Consider the following 18,663-nt stretch of genomic DNA (forward strand, 5'->3'; position numbering starts at 1 on the left):
TCAGCCGAGCGGCCTCCCCGCACCCCAAGAACGGCAGGACAGGGAATTCCTACCAGGAATTTCTTTCCAGTTCGGAGGGCGCTGCTTCCCGATTCTTGCCAGACAAAAAACCAGCGTAGAATAAGGACAGCCGCGGGGGGGGGGGGGGGGGGGGGGGCGAGTGAGGGGAAGAGGGGTGGGGAGGCGCTCTGGGGAGGCAGGAGCTGGTTCTTTATTTTGGTGGGGGTTTTGGTTTCAGAGAAGTATTCATTTAAAAAACTGGACTATCTGCCTAAGAGCACTCTGTATAAATTGCACCTCAACTTTAAAATGAAAGGAAATTGACGCAGCGCCCGCGCTGGCTAACGTCCCCTACGTGTGTGGAGTAGAAAGCCACCTGGAAAGGAAAGCCAGCGCCCTCCCGAGAAGGCGCGTGCGCCCCGGCAGGCGAGGGAACAGGAAGGCAGCGAGGGCGGCGGCGCTGGGCCCGGCGCGGGTCCCCGTGCCCGGTCCCTCTAATTGGGCGGCCGCTGACGACAGTGATTAGCCGGGCCTTGGCCCAGCAGGGCTGGGTTCCCCGCAGGCTCTCCAGCGGGGCGGGGCGGGGCGGGGTTCCCCGGCCTGCCGACGTGCATCCCGGGTGCCGGGCCCTGCTGGGCTGGCTGTCCCTGCGCAGGTGGGGTGACCAGCCCCGGAGCCGGGAGCCACGCGCCACGGGCCTCGTGGCACTCGTGGGCTCTGCGTGGCGCCGCTCAGGCCCAAGTGGGTCATTCGCCGCACACTGCTGGTGACAGCGAGAGAAGGAAACGGTCCGCTGGCGGTCACCCGGCGGCTGGATAGACGGCGGTCACCGCGCAGGGGGGGACGGAGGGCATGGAAGCCCCCTGGTTGAAGGGGAAAGCAGGGCCAAGTGTGCTGAGTGACCGTCTGTGGAGAGTGTTGGCTTGTCCTGGTAAAAGGACACTCTACAAGGAAAGAGAGCCCGGCTCTGTGCGTGGGGGGCGAGGGCGCGTGGCAGGTGGGCGTGAGAGCCGAGGAAGGCGGCGCTGGGGAGTCTTGCCATTGCACACCTTTGAAAAATGGCTTTTTACAAAATCACGTGAAACCATCACCTATTCAACGATGACCTTAATTCGTTAAAATGTTCCAAAAGCTTCTAAAATAGGAAAAAGGCTTGGGGGAGTGTCAAGTGATCACTTAATCTAATTTTCCCAGCAGTGATTTGAAGGTGTTATGGAAAATTCATGTTTTAAAAACAGTAACGGGCTGTTGTAATTTCGATTTTCTTATATTCACTGCATAAAACAATTACCAAAAGTTGTCTTCCTGTAACAACAGAGCTCTCCAAGAGCCTGGTGGGTGCTGGGCGAGCAGAGCGGGCAGTGGGAGGGGGCGAGTGGGCTGGGGGCAGCGTCACGCGGGCGTCTTCTCCTTGGAGTCAGATTCCTGCGGTGATGGTTTTGACAATCACGCAGTTTTAGGTTGTTTTTATCCGTAGCTACCTATTTAACGTATACCCTAAATGGCCCAGGAATCAAAAGGAATGCTGACGGTGATGCGCAACTAGGTAATGCAGGGCTTGAAAATTATAATTCTACAAATGTGCCTCAGGATTTGCTCACCAGGTCTGAAAGTTGCAGTTCTAGTCTGCTGGGCTGCTGAAAAAGATACCATAAACTGGGGTGGCTTTTAATAGTGGGAGTTTATTAGCTTACAAGCTCATAGTTCCGAGGCTGAGGAAAACGTCAGATCGAGGCATCGGCAGGCGATGCTCTCTCCCCGAGGACCAGCTGCCGTGGCCCTGGGCTCCTGTCCTGTGGCCAGGCACGTGGCGGCATCCGCTGGGCTCTGCCTTCCCTTCCGGGTTTCATCGCGTCCAGCCTCTTGCTCCGTGGCTTCCTCTCTCTCTGTCTGCATTTCAATCTCTTAAGGGCTCCAGCAGGAGGATTAAGAGCCCCTGGATGAGGCGGGCCCCACCTCAAGCCGAGAGCCTCCTCTCCAGAAGGCCCTGCTGCAGTGGGCCCTCGCCCCCGGGCGGGTTAACTTCAAGTCTGGGGCCCACACTTCACACCATCACACTGGTGACTGGTCAACTCATCTAGAATAGTAAGCTCTTCCACTTCAAGATCCAGAGACGGAAAAAATACGGGGACAAGTATTTCAATTGATTTTCTGTATATTACAAATAAAGACTATACAGTCGGCTTATCCTGTTATTTAGAAATAGAAGATGCGATTACTTAAATATACTAGTGTACAAAATGTGCGACTTCCACATACTAATGGGCCGTTAACATCCAGACATTCTAAAAGCACTTGAAGCACGACAGCTAAGTCAGATGAAACTGCAGAAAATGTGGCCCTTTCTACACGTAATTTTTCAACTCAAAATCTATAAGCCATTTTCAGGGAATGTATGGTGACAATTTAGTTAAGAAATGGACGTTAACACAGTATCTTGCTGAATACACGACACATATGACAATGTTGAATTTATTAAGCAAATAACTAGAATATATAATGTTTGTTGTATGACAGGCACAGTCTTAAGCACTTTCTTAATTACATTGATTCACTTCTCAACAACTCTGAGGGGCAGGCACTAGTGTTACCCATTTCACCGATGAGGAACGGGGCACAGAAAGGTCAAGTAACAAGCTCACGGTCACACAGCAAGTAGCAGAGCTGGGATTCTAACCCAGTCTGATTCCAGAGTCCGTGCTGTTTACTGTCAGTATTTATTGAACACTTACTCTTTGTCAGGGACTGTTTTGGTGCTGGGATATTGCGATGAACCAAAGAAACAATTTTTTTTCTCTCTCACGGAATTTATATTTCAATAGGGGAGACAGATAATAGGTGACAGGTGATAAGTACTAGGAAGAAAAACAAGGCAAAATAAGGGAATGTCGAGACGAGGGAACAAGACGGGTCCTATTTCATTAAGCTGACCAGGGACCACCTCCCCGGTGGCTGACCTTTCCTCAGAGACCCTGCGAGGTGGGGGACCGGGCCTTCCAGACGGGGCTCTGGGATGGGCGGGGGTCGGCACGTTCGAAGGACGTGGGGGCAGCAGATGAGCTCAGCGGCTGAGCGCCTGCCTCCTGCACCAGGTCCGGGTTCCATCCCTGGTACCTTCTAAAAACAAACGACGTGCTGAGGCGTGCGTCTTACTTGGGGGGATCTGAGAAAGGGAGCGAGCCTCGAAATTCCCATCTGCAAGTTCCTAGGGCCGAGGTCACGCAGGGGCGCGTAGGCCGACGTCAGGATTCTGGATTTTACGAGGAGGGCAGAAACTGAGTTTGGAAACGACAGGATCCGAGTTTTGTTCTAAAACAAAACGCGCTCCCTCCAGGATGGGCAGGCCTGGTGCTCGCTGCTGCCGTGGACGAGCCGGCTGATGGCAACTCGGGCCGGGTCGGGGTTTCTTCTGCAGGTGGACGGGGAGGCCTTGCTCGTGGGTCTGCGGTGGGTCAGGAGTGACCGGTCGGGAAGCCTCCCGCTTCCTGGTCTGAGCCACGGCGTCCGGCTTGGAGGCAGGGAGCCCGGGGTAGGGCTCGGGGGTCTGGGGCTCCCGAGGTGCCTTCGACCCTGTGGCGACGCGGCAGCAGCCCATGCGGCGTGGGAGGCCCAGGTCAGCCGCGGGCCGTGGGTGAGGGCGCTGGGGGCCCGCTGCGGGCACGAGGCGAGGGACGCGCTGCGAGGCTGGGGCCGGCGGGCCGGCGCACGGGGCCCGCGCGGCTGCTTCCGGCGAGAGCCCCGGCGAGCTCAGCGCGCCCGACGCCCCGGGGCGGGGGCGGGGGGCGGGGGCCAGCAGCGAGGCCCCCGCACCGCCGCCCGCAGCCGCGAGGGGCCCGTCGGCGGCGCCGTCCAGAGCGGCGGGGCCCGGGACACCAGCGCAGGCGGCGGCGACGCGGGCCTCCCTGAAGCCAAGGGCGGGTCTCGGGCAGAGCCGAGCCGCGGGGCGCGGGGCGGGCGTCCAGCACCGCCGAGCACCGCACCAGGCCGCGCACGTGCGCACGGGACAGACGCGCCGGCGGGCGGACGCGCAGCCCCCGCCCGCGGTCACCGGGAGAGGGGCCCTCGCCGCGCCGGGGCCGAGCGACCAGCAGGCCTCGGCCGGACCTCGGAGCCACCGCGCCCCCGGCGCGCCCGCGCGCCTGCCCGGGGCCGTGCGGGGACGCCGCGCCATGGCGGCCGCGCGGGGGACCTTCCGCGCGTGCGCACGCGCAGCGCTCCCGCCGCCCCCTCCCCGGGCTCCCGGGCCAGGGGAAAGGGCGTGTGGGCGGGGACCTGCCCGCTGGCCCGGCCTCCCATTGGCTTCTCTCGCTCCGCCCCCGCTCCCGATTGGCTGCAGGCGGCGAGCACGGACCGGGCACGCTCCCCGGCGCCGTGCGGCCTCCGGCGGGCCTCGGCGGCGCAGCCAATGGGAGCGGCCGGGGGCGGGGCCGGGCGCGGGGGGCCGCGCGTCCGCTGCGGGAGGTCGGCAGAACCCGAAGGTGCGGGGCGTCCGCGGACGCGCGTCCTCCACGGTAAGGCTGCGGCGCGGGTCTGCGCGCTCTGCCCCGCTCTGCACCCCCTGCCCCCCTCGCCCCTAACTGCATCCCCCTGCCCCCCTCGGCACCCCTGCCCCCTCCGCCCCTAACTGCATCCCCCTGTCCCGCTCTGCCCCCCCTCGGCACCCCTGCCCCGCTCTGCACCCCTCTGCACACCCCCTGCCTTGCTCTGCCCCCCTCGGCACCCCTGTCCCCTCCGCCCCTAACTGCATCCCCCTGTCCCGCTCTGCCCCCCTCTGCACCCCCGGCCCCGCTGTGCACCCCTCGGCACCCCCTGCCCCGCTGTGCACCCCTCGGCACACCCCTGCCTTGCTCTGCCCCCCTCGGTACCCCCCGCCCCCTCCGTCTCGCTCACACCTCTCTGCTCCCGCTCTGCACCCCTCTGTACCTGGTCTGCTCCCTCTGCCCCTCTCTGCTCCCCTCTGCTCCGCTCCGCACAGCTCTGCCCCCATCAGCCCCGATCTGCCCGCCTCCGCCCCCCTCTGTCCCACTCTGCCCCTGCGGGCGTCCCCCGGCCGCTGGCCCTGCAGTGGCCTCTCCCCGGATCCGCCTGGGGGGCCTGCGCAGAGGGTCCTGCGCCGCCCGGGCCGTGCCTCTCGCAGGCTGCCCCGGGACAGCGCTTCTTCCCGCTCCGACCGCAGGCCCCTTGCACCTTTAGCCCCGCGTGGGCCGCAGGGTCGTGCCTGGACTTTGGCGCCCTTGGCGGGAGCCAGCTGTGGCTGTCCCAGGTGGGGGTGGGACGGGCGCCTGGCGCGTTCCTTTGGCCCGTCCTCCTCCTCCAAGCACTGGGGCCCTTGGCAGGGCTCGGGGCCTAATCTCCCAAGTTGGAGCCTTTCCCTGCACGGCGGGGCACGGCCCTGTGTGCCTCGGGACGGCTGCAGGGCGGGGCTGGCACGGAGCCCCTCCACTTGGTGTGAGAGGAAACGTGCAGGACGGAGGCTTGGGTGCGGCTTCCCGGCAGCTCAGCCTGCAGCCCTGGGCCCACCGGGCCGCCTCGAGCCTGCGGGTGCCACCTGCCCGCTGTCCAGCTGCACATGGGGTCGTCTGGCAAGGGGCTGTGAGACACTGCCTCTCTCGGAGGGGTGGCACACGGGCTCAGGCGGCGGTGCTAGGAGTTCTGTGCACCTTGCACGAGGTGCAGACGGTGCAGGGTGCTTGTAACTGCTGGCCTGATCTCAGGCACCTCGAAGAAACGGAGCCTGGTGGCTGCGCCTCCCGCACCGAGGCCTGGCAGGTGTTTGCTTTCCTCGCCCTCTCTCTGCTGAGGTCCTGGTGGACCCTGCTTTGTTCTGTCCTGTGCATTGTAGGGGTGCCAGCTCCCCCGGCCTCTGCCCTCTGGGTGCCAAGAGCACCTGGTCACGACAGTCAGACGTGTCCCGAGGGGCAGATGGCCCTACGCTGAGGGTCCTTCCTGCCGCCCGAGGACCCCTGGATGTGCCCGGGAGTAGCTGGAGAGCTTTGGGCTGAGGATAGCGCTGTGCCCTTGCCCTGAGCCGCCGTAGACGCCGTAGAGATTGGGCACCACCTGGGTGGCAGAGGGGAACCCCGCCAGCCTGGAGAAAGGAGGCAGAGCCTGTGTGATGTGGGATGTGTGGCAGCGACAGGTGGGTGGGAGTGGGTGACGGTGGCTTCTGCCCTTAGGGACCTCGCAAACTGGGGGGGGGTTTGTGTATGGAGCTGCGAGGACAGGTTTTACGTGGTGAGCAGTGCGCGTACGTGCTTGAGCACTGGCAGAAAGGCCAATCTACTTACCCTCCAGTGGCTTTCCACGGGCCGCGGCCGCACGCTGCCTTTCTTGTTTTTGTGACGGGGAGGGGGCGGCCTCCCTCTTCATTGTGAGCAGCTGTGCCTCCCCTGGCCTGTCATGGGGCAGTTTGCACTGTGGAGAACAGCCACGTGCCGTTTCTTTCTGTGCAGAAGGATGCTTTCCTCAAGTCTAGACAGTGCTTCAGTGGAACCTGGAAACTGTGCCCTGGCCTCCTCGGTCCCCTTGCTGTGGACACCAACAGGTGGAGGCAGGGGTGGCTGCTGCACGGGGCCTCCGTGAGGACTAGCGGCCCACCCCGGCTGGATGTCCTTTCTTGTATGTTTCTTCTCTCTGGGTCCGCTGGCGGGTTTACTGCCCGTGGAAAGGCCAGGAAGGTCACTTGTGGCCAGGAGAGAAGTTTAGAGAAGTCTATTATTGGGAAGCTCCAAACTTGGCAGGATGAGTTTCCAGGAGCCGGGAACACTGAGTAATTACCTTTGTCAGTTGAGACGAGAGCCGCATGCGAAATTAGACGGGTTTTGGGGGGGAGGGCCGTCTCGACTTAACAGTGGCATCTGGACGTGGTCCAGCCTTCCGCTGACGGCCGCCAGGGACTGGGGGCCAGTGGTGAGGAGCGGGGCGGCTCCTGGGGTGCCCGGGAGGCGGGGTCTTTCTGGGGATGCGTTTGGGGAGTACAGTGCAACCCGGAACAGCCCACTGTGGGGTGAGACATGCCGAAGGAAGGGCGGGACGCACTGAGATGTGTTGTACCTGATTCTCTCTGTTTTGGGGGGACGAGGGGCTGCCCTGGAGCCCGCGGGGCGGCCTGCTGGGCGGGCCGAGGCCTCACTGTCCCGGAGCCTGCGCGAGCGAGCGGCTGCCCGCGGCCTGCTGGGCTCAGCGCCCGCCACCCGGGACGAGCGAGGGCTGGGCCTGCCGGGAGTGGGGGTCGGGGCAGTGCTGGACCCCTGCCCTCTCTCCCTGGCCTGCAGTCTTGTCGCCAGGGTGGGTGGCGTGGTGGTGACGGCGTCCTCCCCAGGCTGGCTGGCCGTGAGTGCGCCGTCGCGGTCGGCGTGGAGAGGAGTCGCTGGTCCGTGCCACCCTCTCAACCCCGCCCCTGCTGTCCCCACGATGGGTGTTTCTGGGCGGTTGGGGACCCTTCCCTGGGGCTCGGCGACCGCCATCCTGGGGTCAGGGTTCTAGACCAGGGGCCCCGGGAGCCTCCGTGACGCTCGCGGTCACGCTGCCGTGGGTACGGCGAGAGCCCGCCAGAGGGACCGCGAGGCGGGCAGGAGCCGTCCCGACCCGGGGCTCACGCAGCCAGCTGTGGGACAGGTGCACCCGAGTTGCCATCCAGGGCACGGCGAAGTGACCTGAGGTCGCCAGGCAATGTGGCTGACGGGATGGAGGGGCGGGCCTGGGGTGCAGCTGAAGGCTGGGGTGTGGGGGCCGTGGACATGGCACATGGGGAGTGGACGTGGCATGTGGGGAGTGGACATGGCTGTGCAGGTGCGTGGATGTGGCGTGTGGGGTGTGGATGTGGCTGTGTAGTGCCATGGATGTGGCGTGGACGTGGCACGTGGGGCATGGACGTGGCTGTGCAGGACTGTGGATATGGCGTGTGGGGCATGGACACAGCGTGCGGGGCGTGGACGTGGCTGTGCAGGTGTGTGGACGTGGCTGTGCAGGGCTGTGGACGTGGCTGTGCAGGGCTGTGGATATGGCGTGCGGGTGGCTGGAGGCAGCTGCCCCCCCCCCCCCGCCCGCCTGCTCCCTCCACTGCCTTTTGCTCGCCGCGTGGTCCCCCCGCTGGCCACCTGGCGCTTCGGGGAGCCCTGGGGCTCTGAGCACACAGTGACCCCCGGCAGAGGGCGGGGTCGGCTCACGGCGTGCGTCATGGCCGCGATGGCTGCGCAGGCCATGTGCAGCATCTGCAGAGCAGGGTCGCCCCTTGTGGGGGCACCCCTCAGCCTGGGGGCTTGGGAGCGTGCCGAGGAGGGCGCTAGGGGGCCCCGGAATGTTCCACCACTGTGCGCGGCCGCCGTGGTTCCTGGGGGGCGTGGGCGCCAGGTGCCCTTGCTGACCTGCCGGGCTGCTTGGCCTCGCCGCTGCCTCGTGCCCTGGGGGGCCGGCGCGGTGGCTGGGGCCTGAGGGGGCCTCGGCCCGTCGAGGCTGCGGGAAGGATGCGGCGGCGCCTGCTCCACACGCACGTGTCTTCGGAGCTCCGGGCGCTGGAGGAGCCCGTGGCGTGGGAGGGGCTGGCAGGCGTGGCTGCGCGCAGGGCGGTGGGCGCTGAGGCCTGTTTCCGCCCACGCCGTCCGTGGACACGCGCTGGCGCCCACAGCTCCTGCCCCGCACGGCGCCCGGCGCTGGAATGGCCGGTGAAGGCAGCCGCGCCGGCGGAAGGACCTGGAAGCCCTCGGGGAAGGCGCCCCCCCCCACTGGCCTTCCCAAGACGTGGCCGCGGTGCCCGTCCTGCCGCTGTGGCGACGCCCCACGGGCGAGCGCGTGTGGACCTGTTACTGCCGAGCGCGGCGGCCGCTGGGGACCCTGGAGGCCCCGGAGACCCTGGAGGCCCCACAGGGGACCCCCTGGAGGCCCTGGAGACCCTGGAGGCCCCACAGATCTCTGGAGGCCCCACAGGGGACCCCCTGGAGGCCCCGGAGACCCTGGAGGCCCCACAGGGGACCCCCTGGAGGCCCTGGAGATCCCTGGAGGCCCCACAGGGGACCCCCTGGAGGCCCTGGAGACCCTGGAGGCCCCACAGATCTCTGGAGGCCCCACAGGGGACCCCCTGGAGGCCCTGGAGATCCCTGGAGGCCCCACAGGGGACCCCCTGGAGGCCCCAGAGACCCTGGAGGCCCCACAGGGGACCCCCCGGAGGCCCCGGAGACCCTGGAGGCCCGGCTGCTGCCCCCGAGCGGGCGGCCCCGCCCCTGGCTTTCCCGCCCCAGCGGCCGCGCACCTCGGCTCTGGCAGCCTCTGCAGGCGCCGCCCCCTGCGCCCACCGCCCTCCTCCCCTCAGCAGCGTGATCGTGGGCCCACAGGGCCCTGAGGTTACCGGTCTCTGCCAGGGATGGAGACGCGGCCGCAGGCTTTGGAGTAGCCGAGACGCCCGCGGGGCCTTTCGCAGCCCCCACGAAACCCGCAGGATTCGGTCGCTGTAAAACCGCTCGGTGGCGGCTCCGTCCGCCCAGGGCCCCGGCTTCCCGGGCGGCAGGAGCGGGTGGCGCAGCCTCGAGGGCTGGGCGGGCGGCGTGGGGGGACGTGGCGCTGCGGGCCCCGCCTGGGGCCTGGCTCGGCGTGTGCTGGGCAGAGGCGCGGCCCCCAGGGACCAGACGGGCCCGCGCTGAGTGGGGGCCGCGGGGCGACGCGCCCTGAAGTCACCGAGCGCCTCCGCGCACCTGCCGTTCCTCCCTCTCCTTCCTTTGCACATTGGAAGATCTCACCCTGAGGCTCCAGGTGAGGGGCAGCTGCGGTCCAGGGGGCCACTCCCCCCACCTGGGGACGGCTGGGTGTTAGCTGTGCCCAGGTGAGGGGTGGGGCTATGCCCAGGTGAGGGGGTGGGGCTATGCCCAGGTGAGAGGGTGGGGCCGTGCCCAGGTGAGGGGCGGGGCCAGCCCTCCTGGGGGCTGTGCCCAGGTGAGGTGAGGGGCGGGGCCGGTCCTCCTGGGGGCTGTGCCCAGGTGAGGTGAGGGCGGGGCCGGCCCACCTGGGGGCTGTGCCCAGGTGAGGGGTGGGGCCGGCCCACCTGGGGGCCGTGCCCAGGTGAGGGGCGGGGCCGGCCCTCCTGGGGGCTGTGCCCAGGTGAGGGGGTGGGGCTGTGCCCTGGTGAGGGGCGGGGCTGGCCCACGGGAGGGCTGGGCCAGGTGGGTTGGCTCGGGTGTGAGGAGCCTGGGAAGGAGAGGTGGGCCTGACCCGGGCTTGGTCTCTGGACTTGGTTCTGCAGCCAGCGAGGAGGGAGTGGGCAGGGGCTGGCAGGAGGCCGGGAAGGAAAGTGAGGTGGGCTCATCCGGCGGCACCGAGGACGCCGAGGCCAGTGAGCTCGGAGCAGCCAGACGCCTCCACGCTGCTCCCCGTGAGCCCCAGGTGGGGCCCGCAGGGCTGCGGGGGGACCCGGGGCATCCACGACCTGCCGCGTCCAGGGCCCTCTGTGGGCCGCCGGGAGGCCCCCCGCACCGCCCACCTGGCACCTGGTCAGGTGCGCTGCTGTGCTGCGCGGAGGCCGGAGCTGAGCCGGCCACGGGTCCCCGCCCGCACCCGTGCCCCCTGGGCTCCGGCCACGTCAGGCCTTCCCCGGAGACGGCGAAAACGGCCAGTCGCCTGCCGGGCCCCGAGCTCCCCAGCACAGTCTCGCTTCCTGCGCGGGCCGCGTTCAGAAGGTAAACCTGAAGCCGGCGGGTCTCAGAATTCCCGGCGGCCAGCCTCGCAGCCGTGCTGTCACCAGGGGCTCCGGCCGCGCGGTGCGGGCCGCGGGTCCCTCAGGGCTGGGCCGCTCTGCTCCACCCCCACAGCGCCCAGGACCACGCCCTGGAGCCCGGGGGCGCCTGCGGCTCGGGGCGGCTCCCGCGGGGCGCGGCGCTGCCCTAGGCCCTCCTTTCGCGGGTGGGCAGAGGAGCAGGCTCCCGGGGCCCGGTGGCCTGGGCGCGCTGACGTGCAGCCGAGGGCGCCGGGCCTCCCTTCCCCGCGTCGAGGCGTTCGGGGAGCGCGCGGAATGCACCCGGGGCAGCGCCAGCGCCAGCTGCTCGCGGGCTGGGAGGAGGCCCAGTGGTCAGCGGCAGCTTTCGAGGGGCGCCGTGGCCCCCGGCTCCAGGCACCTCGAGGCTCAGGAGCCCCCTCCTTACGAGGCCCCCGCGCCTCGCACGCACACACGCGGCTCAGCGGGGGGCCGGGAAGGGGAGGGCCGAAGGTCGACCGGAGGCGAGTGGGCTTCCGCCAGCTGCGGCCTGGGCTGGCAGCGGGCACGGCGGGGCCTGCAGAGGCTGGAGGTGGCGGGCGACCGTGTGGCAGGCGGCACCATTGCCCGGCCCTGCCCCGCCCCAGCGCCAGCCTGGCCGGCGGCCCCTGCACGGCTTTGGGCTCTCCGGGGCCCCTGGGCCGGCGCCGTTGGCGTTGCCCTTATGTTTACTTAGGTTTAGGTCTTGCCCTCGTGCGGGGTGGGCGCACGTCCCCTGAAGGGCCAGGTACAGTAGGTACTTTAGGCTTTACACCTTAGGATTTTCTTCCAACTGCTTGGCTTCCTTGTGGCCTAAATACAGGCAGCCGGTGACGGTGTGGATTATAAATGGCTGAGCTGGAAAGTGGCTCCAAGGGCACTTTATTTACAGAAGCAGGCGGCAGGGCTGTGCTTGGCCCGAGGGCTGGGTTGGCTGGCCCGTGCTGGGAGGACACTGGTGGCGGCAGATGGCGTGATTTGTGTTCAGGAAGTGTGGGGCAGTGCGCTCTTCACCCTGTGACCCGGGCCCTGTCTCGGGGACACAGGGCCCTGAAGCTATTTCTGTCCCCTGACTCGGGGCCAGCAGCCGGGAGAGTGGGCAGAACTCCGCCCGCACGTGCCGCCGTCCCCCGCCTGGCAGCAGCAGGGGCAGCTGTCGTCTGTGAGGGACGGGGCTCAGGCGGGCGCGACAGGCGTTATTTTTAGCACCCGACCCTCTCCCCTGCCCCTGGCGGCTCCCGGCAGCCGTTTCAGGGACGTGGAGCAGCTGCCTGGACTAGACGTGCGTGTGCCCGCCTTTAGACAATTTATTCTAAGGAAAGCACTGGAGAGTTCTTTTAGGTAATTTGTTTCTTTCTGCTTTTTAAAAAAGAGGCTTTTTTAAAAAAGAGGTATGGGGGATTGAACTCTGACCTGGGGGTGCCCAGCCCCTGAGCTGCACCCGCTCCCCTGTAATTTGTTTCTATTGTGAAAGTAGTACATGTTCTTTGTATGAAACTTTAGAAAATAGAGACAATGAAAATACAGAAAATAGGACCTGTGGCTCCCGGCCCGGGGACAGCCGCTGTGCCCTGCAGTGGCCTGCTCTTGCTGCGGTCAGCTCGTCCTCCACCTCCAGGGACGGAACTGCTGTGACCGCTTCCCCGCGCCCGCTGGACGTAGACCTGCCACTCGCTGACCAGCGCACCCACGGGGCGTTGTAACTGGGGTTCCGTCTGACGGCGCCCTGGCCCGCTTTGGCCAGTGCCGCAGTTGAACATCGCACGTCCTTTTTAAGGACATGCAGTTTTAAAAGCTTTGGCAGGACCCGGGCTGGTCGCTGAGCGGGTGGCCTGGGGGGAGGACTTCCTGGGGGAGGAGGGCTCCCGGGGAGGGGGGAAGGCTTCCGGGGAGGGGGGGAGGACTTCCTGGGGGGAGGGCTTCCGGGGGGGAGGACTTCCTGGGGGGAGGACTTCCTGGGGGGAGGGCTTCCTGGGGGGAGGGCTTCCTGGGGGGAGGACTTCCAGGGGGGAGGACTTCCAGGGGGGAGGGCTTCCAGGGGGAGGGCTTCCTGGGGGGAGGACTTCCAGGGGGGAGGGCTTCCTGGGGGGAGGGCTTCCTGGGGGGAGGGCTTCCTGGGGGGCGGGCTTCCGGGGGGGCGGACTTCCTGGGGGGAGGACTTCCTGGGGGGAGGACTTCCTGGGGGGGCGGGCTTCCGGGGGGGCGGGCTTCCGGGGGGCGGGCTTCCGGGGGGGCGGGCTGGGGCATGGGGGTGCGCAGAGCGGGGACGATGTGCCGTGGTCTGGCCTCGTCCCCGGGTCCTCGGCCGCTGGTGCCTCTGGCTGGTCGTGGTCCCGGCCCCTGGCGCCTCCCCATGCTTGCGCCCTGAGTCCCCAGCAGCGGCCCCGAGTGGAGCGTGGGGGCTGCTGCCCGGCATGTGTCCTCCGGACGTGGGGCCTCGTGGGGACGGGCTGGTCCAACTGAGTCACTCAGAGCCACAGGCGACCTCCCGCGTCCTCGGAGCAGGCCAGCGGGGTGGCCGGAGCGCGGGGCGTCCTGGCGGTCAGTGAGGCCCCTGAGGGCCTGCGCCAGGCGGCCGAGGCACCTGTGGGTGTGGGGTGGGGTCCAGGAGGGGCGGGCCCTGTGGGTGGGGCCTCCAGGAGGGGCGGGGCCTCCAGGGGTGGGGCCTCTAGGAGGGCCGGCCCCCCCAGGAGGGACAGGGCCATGTGGGCGGGGCCTCCAGGAGGGGCGGGGCCTCCAGGGGTGGGGCCTCTAGGAGGGCCGGCCCCCCAGGAGGGACAGGGCCATGTGGGCGGGGCCTCCAGGAGGGGCGGGGCCCCAGGAGGGGTGGGGCCCCAGGAGGGGCGGGGCCTCCAGGGGCGGGGCGGTGCGTCCCTTCAATGGACTGGCAGCCGGCAGGACCCAAGTGGCCCCCGCAGGGGCACAAGAAGCTGGGGGTGGCGGTGAGGACGCGGGACCCCATGCCGGAGGGGCAGGAGCAGGCGTGCGGGCCGAGGGGCTGTGGGGAGGGCTGAGGGGGGCCCCCAGAGCCCACCCATCCTGTAGCGTGCACAGCTTGAGGGAAGTCTGGGAGGATGCTGTTCCCTGTGGGGACGTGGGCCTTGACCCGCTGGGCTCTGCGCCCACCCACACCTGCTCGCACCAGTGCTCACCTGCTCACACCTCGCACCTGTGCTCATCTGCTCACCTGCTCACACCTGTTCACCTGCTCACTCCTGCTCACACCTGCCCTCGTCCTCCCTGGCAGGTGCTGCCGCGTGGGGCCCTCCGCCAGGGGAGGGTCCCGCTGAGGAGGGAAGGAGGGTGCGTGGAACCGCCCCCAGATGGCCCCGCCGGGCGGCCCGAGGGACCGGCGTGGGCGCCGTCCTGGGCGTTTGCGCCAGGCCTGCCCGCTTGTCGTTCGCTCAGGACCCGGGGCCTTCCTGCCACGTGTGTCACTCGGTCCGCCGGGCGGGCATCGCGTGGGGGCTTCTCAGTTTGGAGACTAGCTCTTTGAAGCCCCCAGAGCCGGGACAGTGTCCGCTCAGGCGGGCCAGGGCCCCCGAGGCTGTCTCTGGGCCGGTGGGTGCTGTTTCCAAAGCCTTTGGAGGGGCAGGCGCCGGGCGCAGCTCGGCCGCGTGCCGGGTGTGTGCTGCTGGGTCCCCGGGCCGCCTCCGCCCCCAGCGCCGTGCCTCCCTCCTCCTTCCTTCGCCTCAGGACCAGGGAGGGCCTGGAGAGCCATCCCGGCCACCGCAGAGGGGCCACAGCCGCGCAGGACACCTCCTGTCCAGGGTACGGCCCCTGAGAGAATGGCCGACCTGGTGCCGGCCCCCTGCCTGGCAACAGCCCCTGCCCGGCCCTTGGAGGGAGCGGGGGCAGCGAGGGGGGGCTGCCGAGGCCGCAGAGCCCGCGTGGCCTCCGCCGGGCGCCCGCACCCCTCTCGCCTGGCTGGGGCGCTGCCGCGCAGCCTCCCGGAGGCGGGGGCCTCGTCCCGGCCGCGGGCCTGGGGGAGGGCAGTGTGCGCCTCGCAGCCTGGGCGCCGTGGCTTGTGGTCCCGGTTGTCTCCTCATCCCGGTCGACCCTGAGACCTCGGCACCCCGATCCCGCCCGCGGGGTCCAGCCTCCAGCCGGGGGAGCACACGCTTCCCGGCGCAGTGCCGCCCTGCAGGGAGGTCCCGCGGCGGCCCGCGCATGGCATGGGGCGCCGTGCAGGGGGGGCGCCCGGCCTTCCTCCTCCAGCCCCTGGAACCGCCCTGGCGCCGCGTGCCGGGGGGCTGCCTGCACGTGACGGAGGTGGGAGGACAGCCCCAGGGGGGACCGCGGCGGGTGCCCGCTCCCGGCACCCCTGCCCAGCGCCCGGGCTGGCTACGCCGCCCTGGATGGCACGTGCACGCGGGGGACGCAGGGCTCGCGGCGGCCACAGACACGGCCTCGGCGCGCCAGGGAGGGAGGTCCGGGAGTGGCCCCTGTGCGGGCGTTTGGGGTGCGCTCATGTGGGCGGGCACCCCGGGGGTGCGCTGAGAAGGGGGCGGCGTCCCAGGGGTGCGCTCGTGCTTGGGGTCCCTCTCGCAGGCACTGCCCGCGCCGCGCCCTGGCCGTGTGGCCCCTGAGTGTGGTGCCGGCCCGCTGGCTGCGCTTACACGCCCTGCACCAGGCGCCGACACAGCGGCCTCTCGCTGGGCTGGGCCGGGCGTCCTCACCTGGCCGTGCACCTGCCGGCGCCTTCGCCTGCCTCCAGGCCCCGCTGCCCCCGCGGCCGCTCCCCGCCTGCCCCTGGCTCTGCCCTAAACCGGGATCACCCCGGCCCGAGGGTGCGCCTCTCCGGCCGGCGCTCGGCCGCCTGTGCCCCTCGTGGGGCTGATGCGGTCCCCGAGAACGTCCAGTTGTCCTCTGAGCGCAGGGCACTAAAGAGCTAGAGGAGCACCGGGCAGCGGGTACCCACGGTTCCCCGGGTGACGCGGGAGCTCGGCGTTACTCGGCTCACTCGCTCTTCCCCTCGCGAGTCCGTGTTCTGTTCTTAGCGCCGCCCCGTAGGCGCTGTCGGTGGTGGGAATCCTCCTGCCCCGAGGAGCGCCGCGCCGGCCCCGCGCTGAGCGCTGGAGTGGGTAGAGCTAGGCCTGACTGCGCAGGGGCCACGAGGGGCTTGGGGACTCGCCCCTGGTGTGTGGCCGCTGAGCTGGGGCAGGTGGGCTGGCAGGAGCCCACCCCCGGCCCTGCGCTGGAGACCACCGGTGCGGTGCTGTGGTGGGCGCGGCGGGACTGGCCTGGCGCCCAGGGGCCGAGGCTGAGCTCACGGGCGGTCCTGGAGCTCTGGTTGGGACCGCGGCCAGGCGCGGGCGGCCGAGTGGATTGGGGGTGAGCCGAGGGGCCCGGGCGGCGGGGAGGTGGGCGTCCTTGGCCACCAGGAGGCCCGGAGCAGGTGCGCGGCTGCTGCTCCGGCGTCTGTGAGCAGGGTCTGGCCTGGCGGGCGTTCTTTGCCTTCAGCTGGGGGTGGTGGGTAAAGCGCGCCCGGGGGTGGGTGGGCCGTGGGGGGGGAGGGGGCCGGATGGCGCCTGGGGGTGGGTGGTGGGCCGTGGGGGGGGAGGGGGCCGGATGGCACCCGGGGGTGGGTGGTGGGCCGTGGGGGTGGAGGGGGCCGGATGGCGCCTGGGGGCGGGTGGTGGGCCGTGGGGGGGGAGGGGGCCGGATGGCGCCTGGGGTGGGTGGTGGGCCGTGGGGGTGGAGGGGGCCGGATGGCGCCCGGGGGCGGGTGGTGGGCCGGGGCTGGGGAGGGGGCCGGATGGCGCCTGGGGGCGGGTGGTGGGCCGGGGCTGGGGAGGGGGCCGGGGAGGGGGCCGGATGGCGCCTGGGGGCGGGTGGTGGGCCGGGGCTGGGGAGGGGGCCGGATGGCGCCTGGGGGCGGGTGGTGGGCCGGGGCTGGGGAGGGGGCCGGGGAGGGAGCCGGATGGCGCCTGGGGGCGGGTGGTGGGCCGGGGCCGGGGAGGGGGCCGGATGGTGCCTGGGGGCGGGTGGTGGGCCGGGGCTGGGGAGGGGGCTGGGGAGGGGGCCGGATGGCACTCGGGGGCGGGTGGTGGGCTGTGGCGGGGGAGGGGGCCGGATGGCGCTCGGGGGCGGGTGGTGGGCTGTGGCGGGGGAGGGGGCCGGATGGCGCCCGGGGGCGGGTGGTGGGCCGGGGCCGGGGAGGGGGCCGGATGGCGCCTGGGGGCGGGTGGTGGGCCGGGGCTGGGGAGGGGGCCGGGGAGGGGGCCGGATGGCGCCTGGGGGTGGGTGGTGGGCCGCCTCTCGCCTTCCGCCTCTCTGAGCACCTTCTGGAACCGGCGCTGGCTCGGATGGGGAGCCGGGCCTGGGGTCATGGTGGTGCCCGGCGGCCTTGGCCAGGCGCGGCCTCCGTTTGGCGCCTCCTCTGACCCGATGGCGGTGGTGACGCGGCGACGCGGCCTCCGGCTTCCATGATTCCTCCGAGGCGCGCGCGGGGCCGGCAGCGGGCGCGATGGGTGGAGGCAGCGCCTGACCTGAGGTGGCCCCCGGAGGCGCCCCCACGCCTGCCGCCCTCGTGGCCGTCCCCGGGGGAGCCGCCGGCCTGGCTCGCCCCCACCCGGGGCGCCTGGTGGCACTTCGGCCCACGCGGGCCCTGACGCCCCGGGGAAGCGGGCCTCACGGGGCCCCGTCCGCGCTGGCCCTGAGCTGTGGGGTCCTGGGCGCTGCCCGGGCCCCTGCCGACGCGTGGGGCGGGGGCCGCCGTCGGGAGGGGTGACGGCGCGGGCAGGGGGAGGCCTGGGCGAGGCCGCGGGGCCGTGGACGTGCGGGGGTTCCCGTGGCCGGCTGCCCCTGACGGCCCTTCCCTTCCAGCCCTGAGGATGGCCGCCGCGCTGGGGGACGCCATCCTGCTGCTCAGGGGCCTGGCCAGGCTGGCCCGTGCCGCCGCCGACACCTACCTGCAGCGCCTGGGCCTCGGGGAGCTGCCCCTGGCGGCCGCCGCACTGCCGCAGCGCGGCGTGGCCCCCGGGGAGGCGCAGGTAAGAGGGGGCGCGGGGGTGGGGGCTGCCGCTGAGGGCGGGGTGCGGGGACGGGGGCCTGTTGGTGGGGGTGCGGGCAGGGCGCATGGGGCGGGGGTGGGTGGGGGTCTGCCGGTGGGGGCGGGGACGTGAGGCCATGGGGGGGGGCTGCTGGTGGGGGCGGGGATGGGGCGCGTCCCCCAGCTGGCCGGACTCCTGGGGTGTGTGCACCCGCCCCGCCCCCGCTGTGTCCCCGTGTCCTGCCCGGGGCGAGGAGGGGCCTCTGTTCTGTGAGGCCGCGGGTGGCCGCCCTGTGTGGGCAGCGCCAGGCGTGGCCGCCCTGTGTGGGCAGTGCCAGGCGTGGCCGCCCTGTGTGGGCAGTGCCAGGCGTGGCCGCCGTGTCTGGCTGTGGTGTGCCCCCAGCCCGCGGTGACCGGCTCCCGTGTTAGTGTTACATACTTGCTGTGCTCCCGGGAGGACGTCCTCCGTCCTGCTGACCACAGCCACCGTCCACCCCTGCACTCCCCGTGCTGGCCCGCGCGGTGTGCGGTCACTAGAGGAGCCCTCAGGGCTCCTGCTCCCGTCGGGGTTGTGCTGACCTCCCTCTGTCCACTCTAGAACACTTTAGTTCCTCCAGAAGGGAAATCCCCTCCCGCTTCCACGCCCAGTGTCCCTTAGAGCTGAAGTAATCCTTTCTCGCCGTTGCCACGCATGGCAGTGTGGCCGTCAGCTGCTGCCCGTGGGCCACGCTCATGGCCACTGCCCCTCGGTCCCCTGCGGAGAGAGGCCCTTCAGCCTGGAGGGGGCGGGCGTCATGGGGACGCTGACGGTTGACGGCACGGAGCCTCTGCCCTGCCTGTCTGGGCTGTGCTGGGGCTGGGGGGGCGGCATCCTGGGGAGGAAGTGGGGGGACGCCCCGTGGGGGGCACTGCCCAGCTTGCCCCCTTCGTGGCCATCATGTCTGCGCCCCCG

The 18,663-nt window shown here is 69.9% G+C and overlaps 1 protein-coding gene across 2 annotated transcripts in view; it reads left to right on the plus strand.

Annotated features, from left to right (window-relative positions):
- Positions 1 to 4,419: 4,419 nt before the first annotated feature.
- COQ8A (coenzyme Q8A) overlaps positions 4,420 to 18,663 on the plus strand; it is a 33,139-nt gene continuing 18,895 nt past the window's right edge. Inside the window, exons 1-2 of one of the 2 annotated variants that reach the window (XM_058309390.2) lie at positions 4,420 to 4,511; positions 17,546 to 17,712. In XM_058309390.2, coding sequence (XP_058165373.1) covers positions 17,554 to 17,712 — 159 coding nt within the window. In that variant the 5' untranslated portion in view covers positions 4,420 to 4,511; positions 17,546 to 17,553. Of the gene's footprint in view, positions 4,512 to 6,726; positions 7,007 to 17,545; positions 17,713 to 18,663 lie in introns of those variants that run through there. The other variant, XM_058309389.2, reaches the window with a different exon arrangement.

Source organism: Dasypus novemcinctus, chromosome 13, assembly GCF_030445035.2.
Source record: "Dasypus novemcinctus isolate mDasNov1 chromosome 13, mDasNov1.1.hap2, whole genome shotgun sequence".
Lineage (NCBI taxonomy): Eukaryota > Metazoa > Chordata > Mammalia > Cingulata > Dasypodidae > Dasypus > Dasypus novemcinctus.